Here is a 19,311-nt window from a genome sequence, read left to right on the forward strand (position 1 = left end):
AGTTGTCTTAATATTTTGGCGCAGACGATTAGTAAGGGTGATATTGTGTCTCTTTATGAATCCTTCAGCAAAATCAGGGCTTGGCATTTTGTCTTTAAATCACTATTCATTCCATCCACTTCAGTCAAGATAGGCCTTCGACAACCAACCCGATATCAAACACTACTAACGGGGATCCCCAATCTCCACCCACCCTCACACATTTTGCTCTTCAATGGAGAATTTTCAGAAGCCTGCCTAAATGCAAGACCATTCTCCATTGCTTTTACAACTTTTTAAATCTACCTTCGGTATAATCTTAATATTTTCAAACGCCAACATGTCTTTGATACTTTTGGACCATACTGTTTCATAAAATAAGTGACAACATGGCAATTATTTCTTTTAGATTTATACTCTATAGTACGGGGTAACGAAAACCACTCTTTTGCAGGTGGCATATGTTGCCCATATATGACATGACTGCAAACTTTTCAACACTAAAAAAGAACTGTTTTGGAAACAAATGTTGTGAAGTAGCAAAAGAGTTAAAGTATTGTTTGAGGTTATGTTGGAAAGCGGTGGCATTAAAATTTGTTGGGGAACACCATAACAGCAAGAAAAGTTTTGATGGATATAAAACTGTGCTAAAATTTATTTGGAAGAAAAGTGATTATGTAAATTTACCTTCGATTGTCAACCTATTTTCCAAGACTTAGAGAAAAACTTACACACACAACAGCAACAACAAAACCTTCCAAGCTCACGACAATGATGCCAATAGCAGTATTTAAAGATTGCCTTGCAAAATGGCTTGTGTTACCCCAATGGTTGAAGTAGCCTCATTTTATGGTAGTTTCTTTCATTTTATGTCATTTGTTTTAAAATGGATATGACAGGGCAGTTATCAGTGTCAGTACAGCACACCTAAAGCTAGGCTGCAACATTTTAATTGCTCCCTCCCAACACTTTGGTGAGGAGAGACAAACGACCAATAGCTGTTTCAGACTTTCATACAAAATAAAGGTGTAACCAATGGTTATTATCTCAATCATGCACTGCACAGGTGGGACCCTGTGTCAAAGGGCAGTGCCCAGGCAACTTAATAGGATTCCATTTTGTCTCAGTGGCTGTAAAGAACTACACTTTGATAAGGGGTTGTTTATATTGACTTCAGGTTCTCATTCCTCATTTGCATGGCCCGGTGAACACTGCACGTAGGCATACTTTACAATTTGCCACAGTAGTTATTAAGTAGCTATCACGTATATCTCCTTGACTGCTATCCCCCCTCCCCCCTCCAAATTCCTATATGACTTGGTATCCTTTAAAGAGTATCATATCCTTCCTACTTAGAGTACACAAAGGGGTGTGTGCTGTGTTCCAGATGCACTTTAGTATGATTCATGAAAAATGGCGGGTTGCACAATTCAAGGCAGTGTTACTGGTTCCAAGGGCCAGTTGTGGTGGGCACGTACACGTACTTTGCACTCGAAGAACGTATGTACCCTGTAAATTATCTCTCTTGCTTGCTTATATAGAATTTGTCATTTACCACCACCAGCAATGACAAATCACAGCAAATGGAATAAAAATTTACTAAGTAACTCACTATGATCATATTTAACACTCACACTGGCAACGACATTCACAGCAGAGTGCTCAGAACACTGCTAAACACCCTAAGTGTGTAGAGCAAGCCTAAACTTGACTGCCATCATTCCTGGCCTGTAGACAGATTTTTGTGCTGGATACATGATCTGGACACCTTAGAGTGCACTCTCAGAATAAGAGCAAAGAGATTTTGTAATTCAAATAAATCTCATCTCTTCCCATGACCTCAAGACAGCATGTACATCAGCATTCCACATGATATGAGGGTGTGCTGCCTCTGAATTTTTTGTGTGAAAACTTTTAAAGCTTTTTAAATCAATAAAATGTTATTAACATTCTATGTCTTTATTCTACATGTCCACATATTTGCAACCAACTGCCACTACAGGGGTCTGGATTGTTACGTGTAACATGGTGATCTGTAATATTAGTTCTATGTCAGTGTGTGAGTAACAGCTTGCTGTAATCGAGTTACGAATTCAAAGAGTTGGTCCAAACATGGAGCATCCTCTCCTTCAGCATAACAGCTCCTGGCCACACTCGAGTTTTGCAACATCTGCAACAATGGTTCATGTCATCAATCATCCTCCATACAGTCCCGACTTGGCCCCATCTGATTTTCATCTGTTTCCACAACTTAAAGAACACTTTTGGGGGCTTCACTTTGATATAGATGAAGCAGTGCACAAACTGGTCTCTCGTTGGGAGAAATGTGTTTGCCACCAGGCTGACTATGCTGAGAAATAAATATGCAGACATAAAGAATAAATTAGTAGAACGTTAATAACATTTGTTTTATTTAAAAAGTTTTCAAAGTTTTCACATAAAAAAATCAGAGTCTTTACTTTTCAGCACACCTTCGTACATTCATCTAGTAGTCAGCTCTCGAAGGCACTATAAGGTAAATCTATGGAGCAGCCAAGGCAACTCCTCTGCTTACATTCATGAGTGTAAGCTGTTACATTACTGAAGTGCTGGCAGAAGGTACTGTAAATCCTCTTTTTATAAATCAGTGCCAGAGTACTATCCCTCTTATATTTAAGGACATACACATTCATTTTGGGCCTCAAGAGTCAATAATGGTAGCTCCACTCTTTTGCAAGAACTGGAATCTGATCCATTTGAAGTAACACTAGATCTGTTTTCACTGAGATATGAAATGGCTAATTATCCATGGGTGACTAGAGAATGGAATTTTTACAGGTGAGCAATTAAGCAGGTGGAATACTAGTGACTGTGTGTTGGACAAGAACTGCCAAACACTTTATGAGGAGTTCCAACTGGATGGATAGTGGTGGCTCAGTGGTCCTGTAGGATCCAGCAGCCAGTCTTACCCCTTTATAGTAGATACCTTCCATTATCTTCAGATTTTTACATTTTGCTGACATATACACATTGTTTCTATAAGACAACTGAGGGTTCACACTAGGAAAATTAAAGTCACTAGGAAAATTAAAGTCAGTCTAGACAAAATGTCTGTAACTTCATATACTGTGTGTACACAAATGCAAATTCACAGAAGAAAAAGTAGCTGATAAATTCACAAACATTATTCAGCTTCACATAAAAGTCAGTATAGAAGCGAGGATTAGCGATCATGATGGCGTTATAGTAACTATGAATACGAAAGCTAATAAATCAGTCAAGAAGGCTACAAGGGTGTTTCTTCTAGATAGAGAAGATAAGCAGTTATTAACTTCTCACTCAAACAGTGAACTGGCATCACTTAGTTCCAGTACGATGGATGGAAAGGAATTATGGGCAAAGTTTAAGCAAATTGTAAATTTTAGTCTGGAGACTTATGTGCCTAGTAAGTGGATAAAGGATGGTAGAGACCCACCATGGTTTAATAATGAAATTTGGTGGATGCTGAGGAAGCAGAGGCTGTTGCACTCTCACTTCAAAAGGAAACGCAAAAATAATGACAAGTGAAGTTTAGTAGAGATTTGTGCGTCTGTGAAAAGATCTATGCGCAAAGCATACAGCAACTACCACTGTCATGTCTTAGCAAAAGACCTGGCAGAGAACTCGAGAAAATTCTGGTTGTATGTAAAATCGCTCAGCAGGTTAAGGTATCTATTCAGTTCCCTTGTTGACCAGTCTGGTGTGGCAACCGAAGATAGCAAAACAAAAGCCGAAGTTTTAAATTTCACACAGAAAAATCGTACAGACATACTGTCATTTGACCATTGGACAGACTCCTGTATGGACAACATAGTAATAAGCATACCCGGCACAGAGAAACAGAAAGATTTGAAAGCAAATAAATCACCAGGTCCGGATGGAACCGCAGTTCAATTTTACAAGGAGTACTCTACAGCATTGGCCTCTTACCTAGCTTGCATTTATCATGAATCTCTAGCCCAGCCTAAAGTCCCATGCGGCTGGAAAAAAGTGCAGGTGACTCCAGTGTATAAGAAAGGTAAAAGAATGGACCCACAAAATTACAGACCAATATACCTAACTTCTGTCTGCTGCAGAATCCTTGCATATATTCTCAGTTCGTATATAATAAACTTTCTTGAGACTGAGAAACTTATGTGCATGAATCAGCAGGGTTTTAGAAAGCAGCACTCATGCGAAACTCAACTTGCCCTTTTCTCACATGATATACTGCGAAATATGTATGAAGGGCAACAGGCAGATTCTATATTTCCAGAAAGCATTTGACACAATGTCCCATTACAGGCTGTTTCTGAAGGTACAAGCATATGAAATAAGTTCACGGACATGTGAGTGGCTAAAAATTCTTAAATAATACAACCCAGTATGTTGCCCTCAATGGCAAGCGTTCTTTAGAGACAAGGGTATCATCAGGAGTGCTCCAGGGAAGTGTGATATGACCGTTGTTGTCATCCATATACATAGACGATTTGGCTGACAGGGTGGGCAGCAATCTGCAGTTGTTTGCTGATGATGATGTGGTGAATGGTAAGGTGTCGAAGTTGAGTGACTGTACGAAGATACAAGATGACTTAGACAAAGTTTCCAGTTGGTGTGACGAATGGCAGCTAGCCCTAAATGTGGAAAAATGTAAGTTAATGCGGATGAGTAGGAAGATCAAACCTGTAATGCTCAGATACGGTATTACTAGTGCCCTGCTTGACACAGTCAAGTCATTTAAATATCTGGGAATAGCACTGCAAAGTGATATGAGGTCGAACAAGTATGTGAGAACTGTGGTGGGGGTGGCAAATGGTCGACTTCACTTTACTGGCAGAATTTTAGGAAAGAGTGGTTCACATGCAAAGGAGACTGCATATAGGATGCTGGTGCGAACTATTCTTGAGTACTGCTTGAGAGTTTGACAACTGCACCAGGTCGGACTGAATGAAGCAATCGAAGCAGTTAAATTTGTTACCAGTAGGTTCAAACACCAAGCAAGTGTTACGGAGATGTTTCGGGAACTCAAATGGGAATCTCTGGAGGGAAGGCAATGTTCTTTTCAAGAAACATTATTGAGAAAATTTAGATATCTGGCCTCTGAAGCTGACTGCCGAACAATTCTACTGCTGCCAACATACACTGCATGTAAGGACCATGAAGATAAGATATGAGAAATAGGACTCATACATGTTGCTCTATTGATAACTGTGCCAATGGGATCCCACAACACATCAATGATGAAGTAAAATGCAATTTTCATGATATATGTTTCATCAGGAAACGCGTGAATAGGTTTTATCTAACAAGAACTTACAAGTACCTGTACAATTACATACAATCCATACCTTACAAATCTAGTTAAAAATTCAGGAACAAGTGCAACAACAGCATGTGTCCAACGTGCAAATAGCATTTGTCTGGCTGACTCAGCAGCAATGTCCACTGCACCAAGGTACTCCGGCTTTAGGAAAAGGTCTGCACTTAAAGTTGTACTGTCATCCACTTCCCTTGGGACACACAAATCCTTAAAAAGCAATGCTGGTGCTCCTGAAAATATCACACATTGAGTAAGGTGATTAGCTACAATATAAACAAGAAAGAAAGCATCTTATAGATAAGTTATAGTTTTACAGATTAAAAACGTTGTACAGATGGGAATATGAAGTAGAGAAAGACAGAAAAATTATTCAACAGAAGAAAGAGAATGGGTGAAGGCAGAATATTTGAACTGCTTGCATGCAAGTAATAAGTACACATGCAAAAGTGGTTGCAACAGACAAGAGGTAGAAAAGAGATCAGTTGTAATTATTCATGCAACAATGTAGGGAAAGACAGATTGCTAGTTACTGTGAACATTACGCATTAAGTTTGGAGTCAGGCGCATTTAATAGACACTCACACATATGCTTTCAGCCACAGCCTTTGTCAGAAAAAGAAAGAGAAACACTTCTTGTGCATTCTGGGCTGAGCTGCCAGTCTGTAGTCGTGCATACATGAGGAGTGTTTGCTTATGTGATTGAATGGTGTGTGTTTCTTTTTCTTGTGCCTGTCTGCAACTTAACATGTCTATCTTTCCTACATTGTTGGAATTTCCACTGTTAGATTATTTGTACATTCAGTTGAGCCCATTTAGATCTCTTATTTTTCTTTTCTTTTGTTTTTTCAAAAACTTAAATCAATGTTGGCAGATGTATCTGAAGTTCACTCTACTACAAACATACTAATTGTTCAAATCACTGCAGCGCCTTTAACTGTGGTTTAGATTGGCAAACCCAATGGGATGGGACTGAGTGAGTTGTATGAGTAAGAGTGTTCAAGCAAATTACATGTGGAGTCAGTGGCTAAGGAATATATGCCACTGTGGCGTAATATTGTGGGGGCTAAAGAGCGGGAGAGGCAGGGATTTGGGGTAGAGGTGCAAGAAACAAAAGTAGGAAGGAACTGTGTGTATCAGAAAGGGGATATTTTATAAATGCAGCCAATGAATGTGTGGATTTTTTTTTTTTATCATTCCATATTTATTAAACTTCTTGGAGAACCACTTCTTAAAATGAGTCATTCCACTAATGGTTCCAAAATAGAAAGTGACTGAAGAAAGTATAAGGAGCCGCAAAATGATCAGATGGTTTTTGCTGCGGCGTGATGAGCGAATAGATGGTCTCGGGTGGTGATGAATGGCGCATTTCAGAGCCTACACATGGGCATTTTTAGTAGCCAGGAGTAGTGATCAGCTGAGCATTGTGCGTTAAGGTATTTTTTAAAAGTAGCAATTCCTGTGTTGCTGTGCAGCGGCAGTTCTGCAGGCATTTTAATTTAGTTCCATGAGGAAATGTTGCAACATGCAACACAATTATGCTGTGGTTGAGTAATTTCAGAGCTACTGGTTCAGCATTGAAACGGGAGACAACAGGCTGTCCTATATCAGGCTGGATGCCATAGAATATTGATAGAGTAAGAGAAGCTGGGGAAGCCAGTCTTCGGCAGCTAACCCGTAAACAAGCTGCTGACCGCCCAGTAAGACGAATGTTGCCGTCTGATCTGCATGTCCATCCATACAAAATGGCTATTGTTCAGCAGTTAAAGCCCAATGACTATGCAATGTGAAAAGCATTTTCAGAGCATATGATTGATTTGATGACAGATGAAAAAATTTTCTTGGCAAGCAACGAGGTGCATTTTCATCTGGACGGTTATGTAAACAAACAGAACTTGCATTATTGGTCAGCTACAAATCCTGAAGAACTGATGAACGTTTTCTGCATAGTTTTAAGGTCACTGTGTGGTGTAACAAAAAGTTGTGTCATTGGGCCATACTTCTTTGAAGAGGGTGGTCAAACTGTTACGGTCAATTCGCAATGTTATCTGTTGATGTTACAAAACTTCCTGATCCCTGAACTTCGGAGAAAATGCTTAGTGCACAGTAGGATGTGGTTCCAGCAGGAAGGCTCAACTGCCCATACAGACAAATGAGGTGATGGACTTTTTGTGGCTGAGTAATCTCACGTTTCGGGGATATTGGATGGCCAGTATGCTTGCCTAATCTAAGCGTTCGTGATTTTTTCTTGTGGGGTTTCTTGAATTAAGAGTCTACACACACAAGCCCCACACACTGAGTGAACTTAAGGTGGTCATAACTCAAGAAATCGCCAACCAGTCTCCTGCAATGTTAGGGGAGATCTTTGACAGTTTTGGTGCGAGACTGGAAGAGTGTTTCATCACAGAAGGGCACCATTTGGAGGACATCATCTTCAAATCTTAAACTGATGAAATCTGTTGTTCCAATGTTATTTTCTTTAATTTCCATTAGTACCATTCTGTAATTACCAATAAAACATTTTTATCACTCTTAACATTTGTGTTTCTTGTACTTTAAAACCGATCTTTTTGCCGCTCCCTGTATGAAAACATTCAGTAATAAACCACTTAACAGGGGTGCACTAGACAAGCCACATAAACATAAGGATGGCAGCAACCTCATTTTCATTATGAAAATCAGTCTCTGAAGCATTTAATTCACAAAGACACTGAAATAAATTTGCTGAATTTGTTCGTGATATCTCTGACGTGTTTGCACAGTGGATTTGGAATGAATCCCACAGTTCAGGAAAATAGTCCAAGGGGCATTGTTAAGTAATGAAAGTTGGTGATAAATACAGATTGATGTCATTTCAAAAAGGTTTCTTTGTGTGTAACTTGAAGTTTTAAAGGCATAATCATGTGAAGATGACTGCTCAGTTGTGAGCTGAAGTATTGAGGCAAGAAGTCAATATCATCCAAATGTAATCCTGAACTCTGTTGGAAGGTTTCATTATGTCAATCAAATCACTTTTTGTACATTTCTGAACATTAAAAAATCCGAATGTGAGCTATAGTTTAATTTTTATACTTAGTCTGGACAAACTTTCTCTAGGTTTTTTATAAGAAACTAAAATCATTATAAACTAAAATCATTATAAGAAACTAAAATCATTTAAAGGAAGAAATGGGTGCGCTACCTGAATATGATGTGTTTAACAGTAATATTTCATCTGGAACCATGAGGTTTACAAAAAAAAAAAAAAACAACACATTCAGTGTCTTCATGGGATGTAGACACAGATTATGGGTATAAGCTTCAATACCCTTTAAACTGCAGGCCGCAGAGCACTGAAGTTTAGTTTATTTTAATTTGTGTGTTCCACAGACCATTATCTAAGGTTATGTTTAATTTTTGAGGATAGCATTGGTTGTTTCATTCATCTACCATGTGAGTTTGTTTTGTTGTGGTTCCACAATTAATCAGCAGATAAGAACAAATATTAACACGACTGTATTTTCTGTTCATCTTTATACAATACTACTGCCTCTTTATATGCGCATATCACTATCCCATGACTTTTGTCACCTCAGTGTACGACTGATCACACTAAAGACATTATGATTGTAAATCAATTTCAACATATTTGAATGTATGAGGGCTTTGAGCCCTGTTTATTGTTACTACAAACAACCCCCCTCCCCCCCCCCCCCCCCCCATTGAACCATGGACCTTGCTGTTGTTGGGGAAGTTTATGTGCCTCAACGATACAGATAGTCGCACTGTAGGTGCGACCACAACGGAGGGGTATCTGTTGAGAGGCCAGACAATCGTGTGGTTCCTGAAGAGGGGCGTCAGCCTTTTCAGTGGTAGCAGGGGCAACAGTCTGAATTATTGACTGACCTGGCCTCGTAATACTAACCAAAAAAGCCTTGCTGGGCTGGTACTGCGAACGGCTGAAAGCAGACGGCATGCAGCTTTACTGTATGGTTAAATGATGATGGCTTCCTCTTGGGTAAAATATTCCGAAGGTAATATAGTCCCCCATTCGGATCTTCGGACGCGGATGACTCAAGAGGATGTCGTTATCAGGAGAAAGAAAACTGGCGTTCTACGGATCGGAGCATGGAATGTGAGATCCCTTAATCGAGCAGGTAGGTTAGGATATTTAAATATGGAAATGGATATGTTAATGTTAGATATAGTGCGAATTAGTGAAGTTTGGAGGCAGGAGGAACAAGACTTTTGGTCACGCGAATACAAGGTTAAGAAAACAAAATCAAATAGGGGTACTGCAGGAGTAGGTTTAATAATGAATAAAAAAAACATAGGAGTGCAGGTAAGCTACTACAAACAGCATAGTGAATGCATTATTGCGGCCAAGATAGACACAAAGCCCACGCCTACTACAGTAGTACAAGTATAAATGCCAACTAGCTCTGCAGTGCAGATGATGAAGAAATTGATGACATGTATGATGAGATAAAAGAAATTATTCAGGTAGTGAATGGAGACGAAAATTTAATAGTCATGCGCGACTGGAATTCGACAGTAGGAAAAGGAAGAGAAGGAAACATAGTAGGTGAATATGGGTTGGGGCTACAAAATGCAAGAGGAAGCCGCATGGTAGAAGTTTGCACAGAGCATAACTTAATTGTAGCTAACACTTGTTTCAAGAATTATGAAAGAAGGTTGTATACATGGAAGAACCCTGGAGATACCAGAAGGTATCAGATAAATTATATAATGGTAAGACAGAGATTTGGGAACCAGATTTTAAATTGTAAGACATTTCCAGGGGCAGACGTGGACTCTGACCACAATCTATTGGTTATGAACTGTAGATTAAAACTGAAGAAACTGCAAAAAGTTGGGAATTTAAGGAGATGGGACCTAGATAAACTGAAAGAACGAGAGGTTGAACAGAGTTTCAGGGGGAGCATAAGGGAACAATTGACAGGAATGGGGGAAAGAAATACAGTAGAAGAAGAATGGGTAGCTTTGAGGAATGAAATAGTGAAGGCAGCAGATGATCAAGTAGGTAAAAAGACGAGGGCTAATAGAAATCCTTGGGTAACAGAAGAGATACTGAATTTAATTGATAAAAGGAGAAAACACAAAAATGCAGTAAGTGAAGCAGGCAAAAAGGATTACAAACATCTCAAAAATGAGATCGACAGGATGTGCAAAATGGCTAAGCAGGGATGGCTAGAGGACAAATGTAAGGATGTAGTGGCTTATCTCACGAGGGGTAAGATAGACACTGCCTACAGGAAAACTAAAGAGACCTTTGGAGAAAAAAGAACCACTTGCATGAATATCAAGAGCTCAGATGGAAAACCAGTTCTAAGCAAAGAAGGGAAAGCAGAAAGGTGGAAGGAGTATATAGAGGGTCTATACAGGGGCGATGTTCTTGAGGACAATATTATGGAAATGGAAGAGGAGTTAGATGAAGATGAAATGGGAGATATGATACTGCGTGAAGAGTTTGACAGAGAACTGAAAGACCTTAATCGAAACAATGCCCCGGGAGTAGACAGCATTCCATTAGAACTACTGACAGCCTTGGGAGAGCCAGTCCTGACAAAAATTCTAGCATCTGGTGAGCAAGATGTATGAGACAGGCAAAATACCCTCAGACTTCAAGAAGAATATAAAAATTCCAATCCTAAAGAAACCAGGTGTCAACAGATGTGAAAATTACCGAACTATCAGTTTAAAAAGTCACAGCTGCAAAATACTAACGTGAATTCTTTACAGACGAATAGATAAGCTGGTAGAAGCCGACCTCGGGGGAGATCAGTTTGGATTACGTAGAAATATTGGAACACGTGAGGCAATACTGACCCTACGACTTACCTTAGAAAATAGATTAAGGAAAGGATAACCTACGTTTCTAGCATTTGTAGATTTAGAGAAAGCTTTTGACAATGTTGACTGGAATACTCTCTTTCAAATTCTAAAGGTTGTTGTTGTTGTGGTCTTCAGTCCTGAGACTGGTTTGATGCAGCTCTCCATGCTACTCTATCCTGTGCAAGCTTTTTCATCTCCCAGTACTTACTGCAACCTACATCCTTCTGAATCTGCTTAGCGTATTCATCTCTTGGTCTCCCTCTACGATTTTTACCCTCCACGCTGCCCTCCAATACTAAATTGGTGATCCCTTGATGCCTCAGAACATGTCCTACCAACCGATCCCTTCTTCTGGTCAAGTTGTGCCACAAACTTCTCTTCTCCCCAATCCTATTCAATACTTCCTCATTAGTTATGTGATCTACCCATGTAATCTTCAGCATTCTTCTGTAGCACCACATTTCGAAAGCTTCTATTCTCTTCTTGTCCAAACTATTTATCATCCATGTTTCACTTCCATACATGGCTACACTCCATACGAATACTTTCAGAAATGACTTCCTGACACTTAAATCAATACTGGATGTTAACAAATTTCTCTTCTTCAGAAACGCTTTCCTTGCCATTGCCATCCTACATTTTATATCCTCTCTACTTCGACCATCATCAGTTATTTTGCTCCCCAAATAGCAAAACTCCTTTACTACTATAAGTGCCTCATTTCCTAATCTAATTCCCTCAGCATCACCCGACTTAATTAGACTACATTCCATTATCCTTGTTTTGCTTTTGTTGATGTTCATCTTATATCCTCCTTTCAAGACACTGTCCATTCCATTCAACTGCTCTTCCAAGTCCTTTGCTGTCTCTGACAGAATTACAATGTCATCGGCGAACCTCAAAGTTTTTATTTCTTCTCCATGAATTTTAATACCTACTCCGAATTTTTCGTTTGCTTCCTTTACTGCTTGCTCAATATACAGATTGAACAACATCGGGGAGAGGCTACAACCCTGTCTTACTCCCTTCCCAACCACTGCTTCCCTTTCATGCCCCTCGACTCTTATAACTGCCATCTGGTTTCTGTACAAATTGTAAATAGCCTTTCGCTCCCTGTATTTTACCCCTGCCACCTTTAGAATTTGAAAGAGAGTATTCCAGTCAACATTGTCAAAAGCTTTCTCTAAGTCTACAAATGCTAGGTGGCAGGGGTAAAATACAGGGAACAATGGGCTATTTACAATTTGTACAGAAAGCAGATGGCAGTTATAAGAGTCAAGGGACATGAAAGGGAAGCAGTGGTTGGGAAGGGAGTGAGACAGGGTTGTAGCCTCTCCCCGATGCTATTCAATCTGTTTATTGAGCAAGCAGTAAAGGAAACAAAAGAAAAGTTCGGAGTAGGTATTAAAATCCATGGAGAAGAAATAAAAACTTTGAGGTTTGCCGATGACATTATAACTCTGTCAGAGACAGCAAAGGACTTGGAAGAGCAGTTGAACGGGATGGACAGTGTCTTGAAAGGAGGGTAATAAGACAAACATCAACAAAAGCAAAACGAGGATAATGGAATGCAGTCGAGTTAACTCGGATGATGCTGAGGGAGTTAGATTAGGACATGAGACACTTAAAGCAGTAAAGGAGTTTTGCTATTTGGGAAGCAAAATAACTGATGATTGTCAAAGTAGAGGGGATATAAAATGTAGAATGGCAATGTCAAGGAAAACATTTTGTGAAGAAGAGAAATTTGTTAACATCGAGTATAGATTTAAGTGTCAGGAAGTCGTTTCTGAAAGTATTTGTATGGAGTGTAGCCATGTATGGAAGTGAAACATGGACGATAAATAGTTTAGACAAGAAGCGAATAGAAGCTTTCGAAATGTGGTGCTACAGGAGAATGCTGAAGATAAGATAGGTAGATCACATAACTAATGAGGAGATATTGAACAGAATTGGGGAGAAGAGGAGTTTGTGGCACAACTTGACCAGAAGAAGGGATCTGTTGGTAGGACATGTTCTGAGGCATCAAGGGATCACCAATTTAGTACTGGAGGGCAGCGTGGAGGGTAAAAATCGTAGAGGGAGACCAAGAGATGAATACACTAAGCAGATTCAGAAGGATGTAGGCTGCAGTAGGTACTGAGAGATGAAGAAGCTCGCACAGGATAGAGTAGCATGGAGAGCTGTATCAAACCAGTCTCAGGGCTAAAGACCACAATAACAACAACAAACAAAACCTTGCATCACTTAAACTGAATGGATAAACTGGTTGGCATCATTGGTAAATGGTTTGTGAGAGAGACCTCTCAAGCAGCTGGAATGTGAGAGCAGTAGCTTCAATTACATTATTTCACACTGTTTTAATGTGCGAACAAATTTTCAGATGATTCTCATGTAGTAATATTCTAATCATAACACAATAAGCCATAACTAAAACTTTCCTAATATACACTTGAATTTGGTATTGTTGCAGAAGAAGCCAAGTAATGCAGTTGCCGTAGTGTAGTGGTTATGATACTAGATTGTTGCATGGAGGGTCGTGAGTTCAAAACTCACCAGAACTGAAAAATTTTAATTTCTATATACTGTTCGAGTACTTTCTAGAAGTATCCACAAATGGGAAGAATCACTGAACTGGATTGTTCTGTAGCTGTGCATATACCGTATGTGTTGTGGCCCGAGCCATTTCGCTCCGCGCTATTGTATGTGCAAGTGCTGAATAAACCTTTGTTAAGTGAAGTTTGTGTTTCTCATTCATCTACTTACACCTTCCTCTACGTGACATTATTCTGGCGGAGACGCTGGGTATTGGAACTTGTGATACCGCACGTTATCGACGACAAAATGGCTCCCATCAGACCACGCCAGAGCCACCATTTACGTGGCGAGAAACCCGAGTTCGAGCCATATTCAACAGATCACAATCTGTCGGATTCAGAAGAAGAGGAGGACGTCACGGTGACAGCAACTGTGTGCCACCACATGAGACATCCTTCCGGGTTCTCTGGTGACGATGGCCAAGATACAAACAAGTGGCTGAAGGTATATGAATATAGAGCCAAATTTAAAAAATGGGATGACACTGTGTGTTTGGCTAACGTATTTTTCTACTTGGAAGGCACTTCCAAGCAATAGTATGAGAACAAAGAGGAGAAGCTCACAAGCTGGGAAGTATTCCAGATGCAAGTATTTCGGCGACACACAACGACAGAAGTGCAAGTGCAGGGCACAGCGTCCAAGAGAAACTACAGCATCCTACATTCAAGACGTCTTGGAGCTACATAAAATAGTGGATTCTCAAATGAGGGAGGAAAATAAGGTTGCACATCTCCTGAAGAGTGTTGCTGAGGACATGTATCAAGCCCTACTCCTAAAGGAGGTTTCAACAGTAGACGACTTCATAAAATGTGTTGTGGCGTAGCAAGACAGCCACGCCACGGAAGTAGCCGAAAGGCACGCGTTTAGCAGGCAAGAGATCAGTCTGTAACAGGATACGTAATGAAAGCTATAAAGAAAAGTACGTAGCTTCTGTAATACTTAACTTTAATCCATCCTTGGTACATCGCTATTGACAATATAAGTGAGACTCCATAGATACATGCAATGTTACTAATGGCGCCTTGCTAGGTCGTAGCCATGGACTTAGCTGAAGGCTATTCTAACTATCGGCTCGGCAAAGGAGCGAGGCTTCGTCAATGTAGTCGCTAGCAAAGTCGTCCGTACAACTGGGCGAGTGCTTGTCCGTATCTCGAGACCTGCCTTGTGGTGGCGCTCAGTCTGCGATCTCACAGTGGCGACACGCGGGTCCGACATGTACTAATGGACCGCGGCCGATTTAAAGCTACCACCTAGCAAGTGTGGTGTCTGGCGGTGACACCACAAAATGGTTCCAGTATATTGAGACAAGGCATCAAGAAAAGAATTTCACGCAAGAAGTTTGAACGGCTTCCAAACATCATATCAATGTCTGTGATGGAGGAAGAAACTGATTTCACAAGTGTTCTTCATCAGATAGTGAGAGAGGAAGTTCAGAAGACACTTGGATTGCACGACAAGCAAAAAACAGAGATGCTTCAAGAGGTCATAAGAAAGTAGAACAGACACTGAACCCAATCTCTCATCCTTCATTACCCTTTAAAATGATAAACAAGTCGAGACCCAGGCAAAGTTACATTCCTACAATGCCGCATGAGGAACCTATTTGGGCAGCAAGGAAGACTGATGTCTGGAGGACCTAGGATAACCAAGCAGTACATTTCCACTGCGGATGACCAGGACATGTGGTGCACTTTTGTCGAGAAAGGCGGCGGATATTTGATGACGCCCGTGCCAGAAGACAGCAGACCGATCTTAGCCGACGCCAACTCTGGGATGACGAAGATGAACAAGAAGATGTGGGTGCAGGATGATGTAGGTCATCATCATCGCTAGCTAGCCAAAAGAGAGCACGCTCCCCAAAACCTCGATCAAGGTTTCCATCACCGTTTAGAAGCTCCAGCCGATCACCTAGCTGCCGCAACTTGGAAAACCTTCCTTGGAGGTGAGGCCGCCGAAGACAAAAATCCTCCACTGCTGATCACTACAAAAATGATAGTGAACTATGTCGATATCCCCATGGATGGCTGACCAGCCCAAGCTCTTGTGGACTCTGGAGCATCATATTCAGTCATTTTGAAGAAGTACTGTTACCAGCCCCCCCCCCCCCCCCAATGAACCATGGACCTTGCCGTTGGTGGGGAGGCTTGCGCGCCTCAGCGATACAGATGGCCGTACCGTTGGTGCAACCACAACGGAGGGGTATCTGTTGAGAGGCCAGACAAACGTGTGGTTCCTGAAGAGGGGCAGCAGCCTTTTCAGTAGTTGCAGGGGCAACAGTCTGGGTGATTGACTGATCTGGCCTTGTAACATTAACCAAAACGGCCTTGCTGTGACGGTACTGAAAACGGCTGAAAGCAAGGGGAAACTATGGCCGTAATTTTTCCCGAGGGCATGCAGCTTTACTGTATGATTAAATGATGATGGCGTCCTCTTGGGTAAAATATTCCGGAGGTAAAATAGTCCCCCATTCGGATCTCCGGGCGTGGACTACTCAAGAGGACGTCGTTATCAGGAAAAAGAAAACTGACGTTCTACGGATCGGAGCGTGGAATGTCAGATCCCTTAATCGGGAAGGTAGGTTAGAAAATTTAAAAAGGGAAATGGATAGGTTAAAGTTAGATATAGTGGGAATTAGTGAAGTTCGGTGGCAGGAGGAACAAGACTTTTGGTCAGGTGAATACAGGGTTATAAATACAAAATCAAATAGGGGTAATGCAGGAATAGGTTTAATAATGAATAAAAAAATAGGAGTGCGGGTAAGCTACTACAAACAGCATAGTGAACGCACTATTGTGGCCAAGATAGACACAAAGCCCATGCCTACTACAGTAGTACAAGTTTATATGCCAACTAGCTCTGCAGTGCAGATGATGAAGAAATTGATGAAATGTATGATGAGATAAAATAAATTTTCCAGGTAGTGAAGGGAGACGAAAATTTAATAGTCATGGGTGACTGGAATTCGAGAGTAGGAAAAGGGAGAGAAGGAAACATAGTAGGTGAATATGGATTGGGGGGAAGAAATGAAAGAGGAAGCCGCCTGGTAGAGTTTTGCACAGAGCATAACTTAATCATAGCTAACACTTGGTTCAAGAATCATAAAAGAAGGTTGTATACATGGAAGAATCCTGGAGATACTAAAAGGTATCAGATAGATTATATAATGGTAAGACAGAGATTTAGGAACCAGGTTTTAAATTGTAAGACATTTCCAGGGGCAGATGTGGACTCTGACCACAATCTATTGGTTATGAACTGTAGATTAAAACTGAAGAAACTACAAAAAGGTGCTAATTTAAGGAGATGGGACCTGGATAAACTGACTAAACCAGAGGTGGTAGAGAGTTTCAGGGAGAGCATAAGGGAACAATTGACAAGGATGGGGGAAAGAAATACAGTAGAAGAAGAATGGGTAGCTGTGAGGGATGAAGTAGTGAAGGCAGCAGATGATCAAGTAGGTAAAAAGACGAGGGCTAATAGAAATCCTTGGGTAACAGAAGAGATATTGAATTTAATTGATGAAAGGAGAAAATATAAAAATGCAGTAAATGAAGCAGGCAAAAAGGAATACAAACGTCTCAAAAATGAGATCGACAGGAAGTGCAAAATGGCTAAGCAGGGATGGCTAGAGGACAGATGTAAGGATGTAGAGGCTTATCTCACTAGGGGTAAGATAGATACTGCCTACAGGAAAATTAAAGAGACCTCTGGAGAAAAGAGAACCACTTGTATGAATATCAAGAGCTCAGATGGAAACCCAGTTCTAAGCAAAGAAGGGAAAGCAGAAAGGTGGAAGGAGTATATAAAGGGTTTATACAAGGGCGATGTACTTGAGAACAATATTATGGAAATGGAAGAGGATATAGATGAAGACAAAATGGGAGATAAGATCGTGCGTGAAGAGTTTGACAGAGCACTGAAAGACCTGAGTCGAAACAAGGCCCTGGGAGTAGACAACATTCCAGTAGAACTACTGATGGCCTTGGGAGAGCCAGTCCTGACAAAACTCTACCATCTGGTGAGCAAGATGTATGAGACAGGCGAAATACCCTCAGACTTCAAGAAGAATATAAAAATTCCAATCCCAAAGAAAGCTGGTGTTGACAGATGTGAAAATTACCGAACTATTGGTCTAGTAAGTCACAGCTGCAAAATACTAACGCGAATTCTTTACAGACGAATGGAAAAACTGGTAGAAGCCGACCTCGCGAAGATCAGTTTGGATTCCGTAGAAATGTTGGAACATGTGAGGCAATACTAACCTTACGACTTATCTTAGAAGAAAGATTAAGAAAAGGCAAACCTACGTTTCTAGCATTTGTAGACTTAGAGAAAGCTTTTGACAATGTTAACTGGAATATTCTCTTTCAAATTCTGAAGGTGGCAGGGGTAAAATACAGGGAGCGAAAAGCTATTTACAATTTGTACAGAAACCAGATGGCAGTTATAAGAGTCGAGGGGCATGAAAGGGAAGCAGTGGTTGGGAAGGGAGTGAGACAGGGTTGTAGCCTCTCCCCGATGTTATTCAATCTGTATATTGAGCAAGCAGTAAAGGAAACAAAAGAAAAATTTGGAGTAGGTATTAAAAATCATGGAGAAGAAATAAAGACTTTGAGGTTCGCCGATGACATTGTAATTCTGTCAGAGACAGCAAAGGACGTGGAAGAGCAGTTGAACGGAATGGACAGTGTCTTGAAAGGAGGATATAAGATGAACATCCACAAAAGCAAAACGAGGAATATGGAATGTAGTCAAATTAAATCGGGTGATGCTGAGGGAATTAGATTAGGAAATGAGACACTTAAAGTAGTAAAGGAGTTTTGCTATTTGGGGAGCAAAATAACTGATGATGGTCGAAGTAGAGAGGATATAAAATGTAGACTGGCAATGGCAAGAAAAGGGTTTCTGAAGAAGAGAAATTTGCTAACATCGAGTATAGATTTAAGTATCAGGAAGTCGTTTCTGAAAGTATTTGTGTGGAGTGTGGCCATGTATGGAAGTGAAACATGGACGATAAATAGTTTGGACAAGAAGAGAATAGAAGCTTTCGTAATGTGGTGCTACAGAAGAATGCTGAAGATTAGATGGGTAGATCACATAACTAATGAGGAGGCACTGAATAGGGTTGGGGAGAAGAGGAGTTTGTGGCACAACTTGACAAAAAGAAGGGACCGGTTGGTAGGACATGTTTTGAGGCATCAAGGGATCACAAATTTGGCATTGGAGGGCAGCGTGGAAGGTAAAAATCGTAGAGGGAGACCAAGAGATGAATACACTAAGTAGATTCAGAAGGATGTAAGTTGCAGTAAGTACTGGGAGATGAAGAAGCTTGCACAGGATAGAGTAGCATGGAGAGCTGGAACAAACCAGTCTCAGGACTGAAGACCACAACAACAACTATTACCAGTTGCAGAAAACCATATTCGTCAACCGCAAAACGTCGCTGCTGAAGGTGGCTAATGGGAAATATGTAAAACCTACAAGAAGATGTGTCATTCGTGTGGGTATAAGCGGCCATACACAGCCCTTAGAATTCATCGTCTTACAAGAGTGTAGCCATGAAATCATTCCCGGATGGGACTTTTTGA

At 40.7% G+C, this 19,311-nt stretch overlaps 1 protein-coding gene across 2 annotated transcripts in view; it reads right to left on the reverse strand.

The window, feature by feature from the left end:
- LOC124615396 overlaps positions 1-19,311 on the reverse strand; it is a 244,114-nt gene that overhangs the window by 52,953 nt on the left and 171,850 nt on the right. For both annotated transcript variants that reach the window (XM_047143227.1, XM_047143226.1), the window contains exon 10: positions 5,325-5,526. In XM_047143227.1, the coding sequence (XP_046999183.1) occupies positions 5,325-5,526 (202 nt within the window). The remainder of the gene's footprint in view (positions 1-5,324; positions 5,527-19,311) is intronic.

The sequence above is a fragment of the Schistocerca americana genome, chromosome 5 (assembly GCF_021461395.2).
Source record: "Schistocerca americana isolate TAMUIC-IGC-003095 chromosome 5, iqSchAmer2.1, whole genome shotgun sequence".
NCBI classification, from domain to species: domain Eukaryota; kingdom Metazoa; phylum Arthropoda; class Insecta; order Orthoptera; family Acrididae; genus Schistocerca; species Schistocerca americana.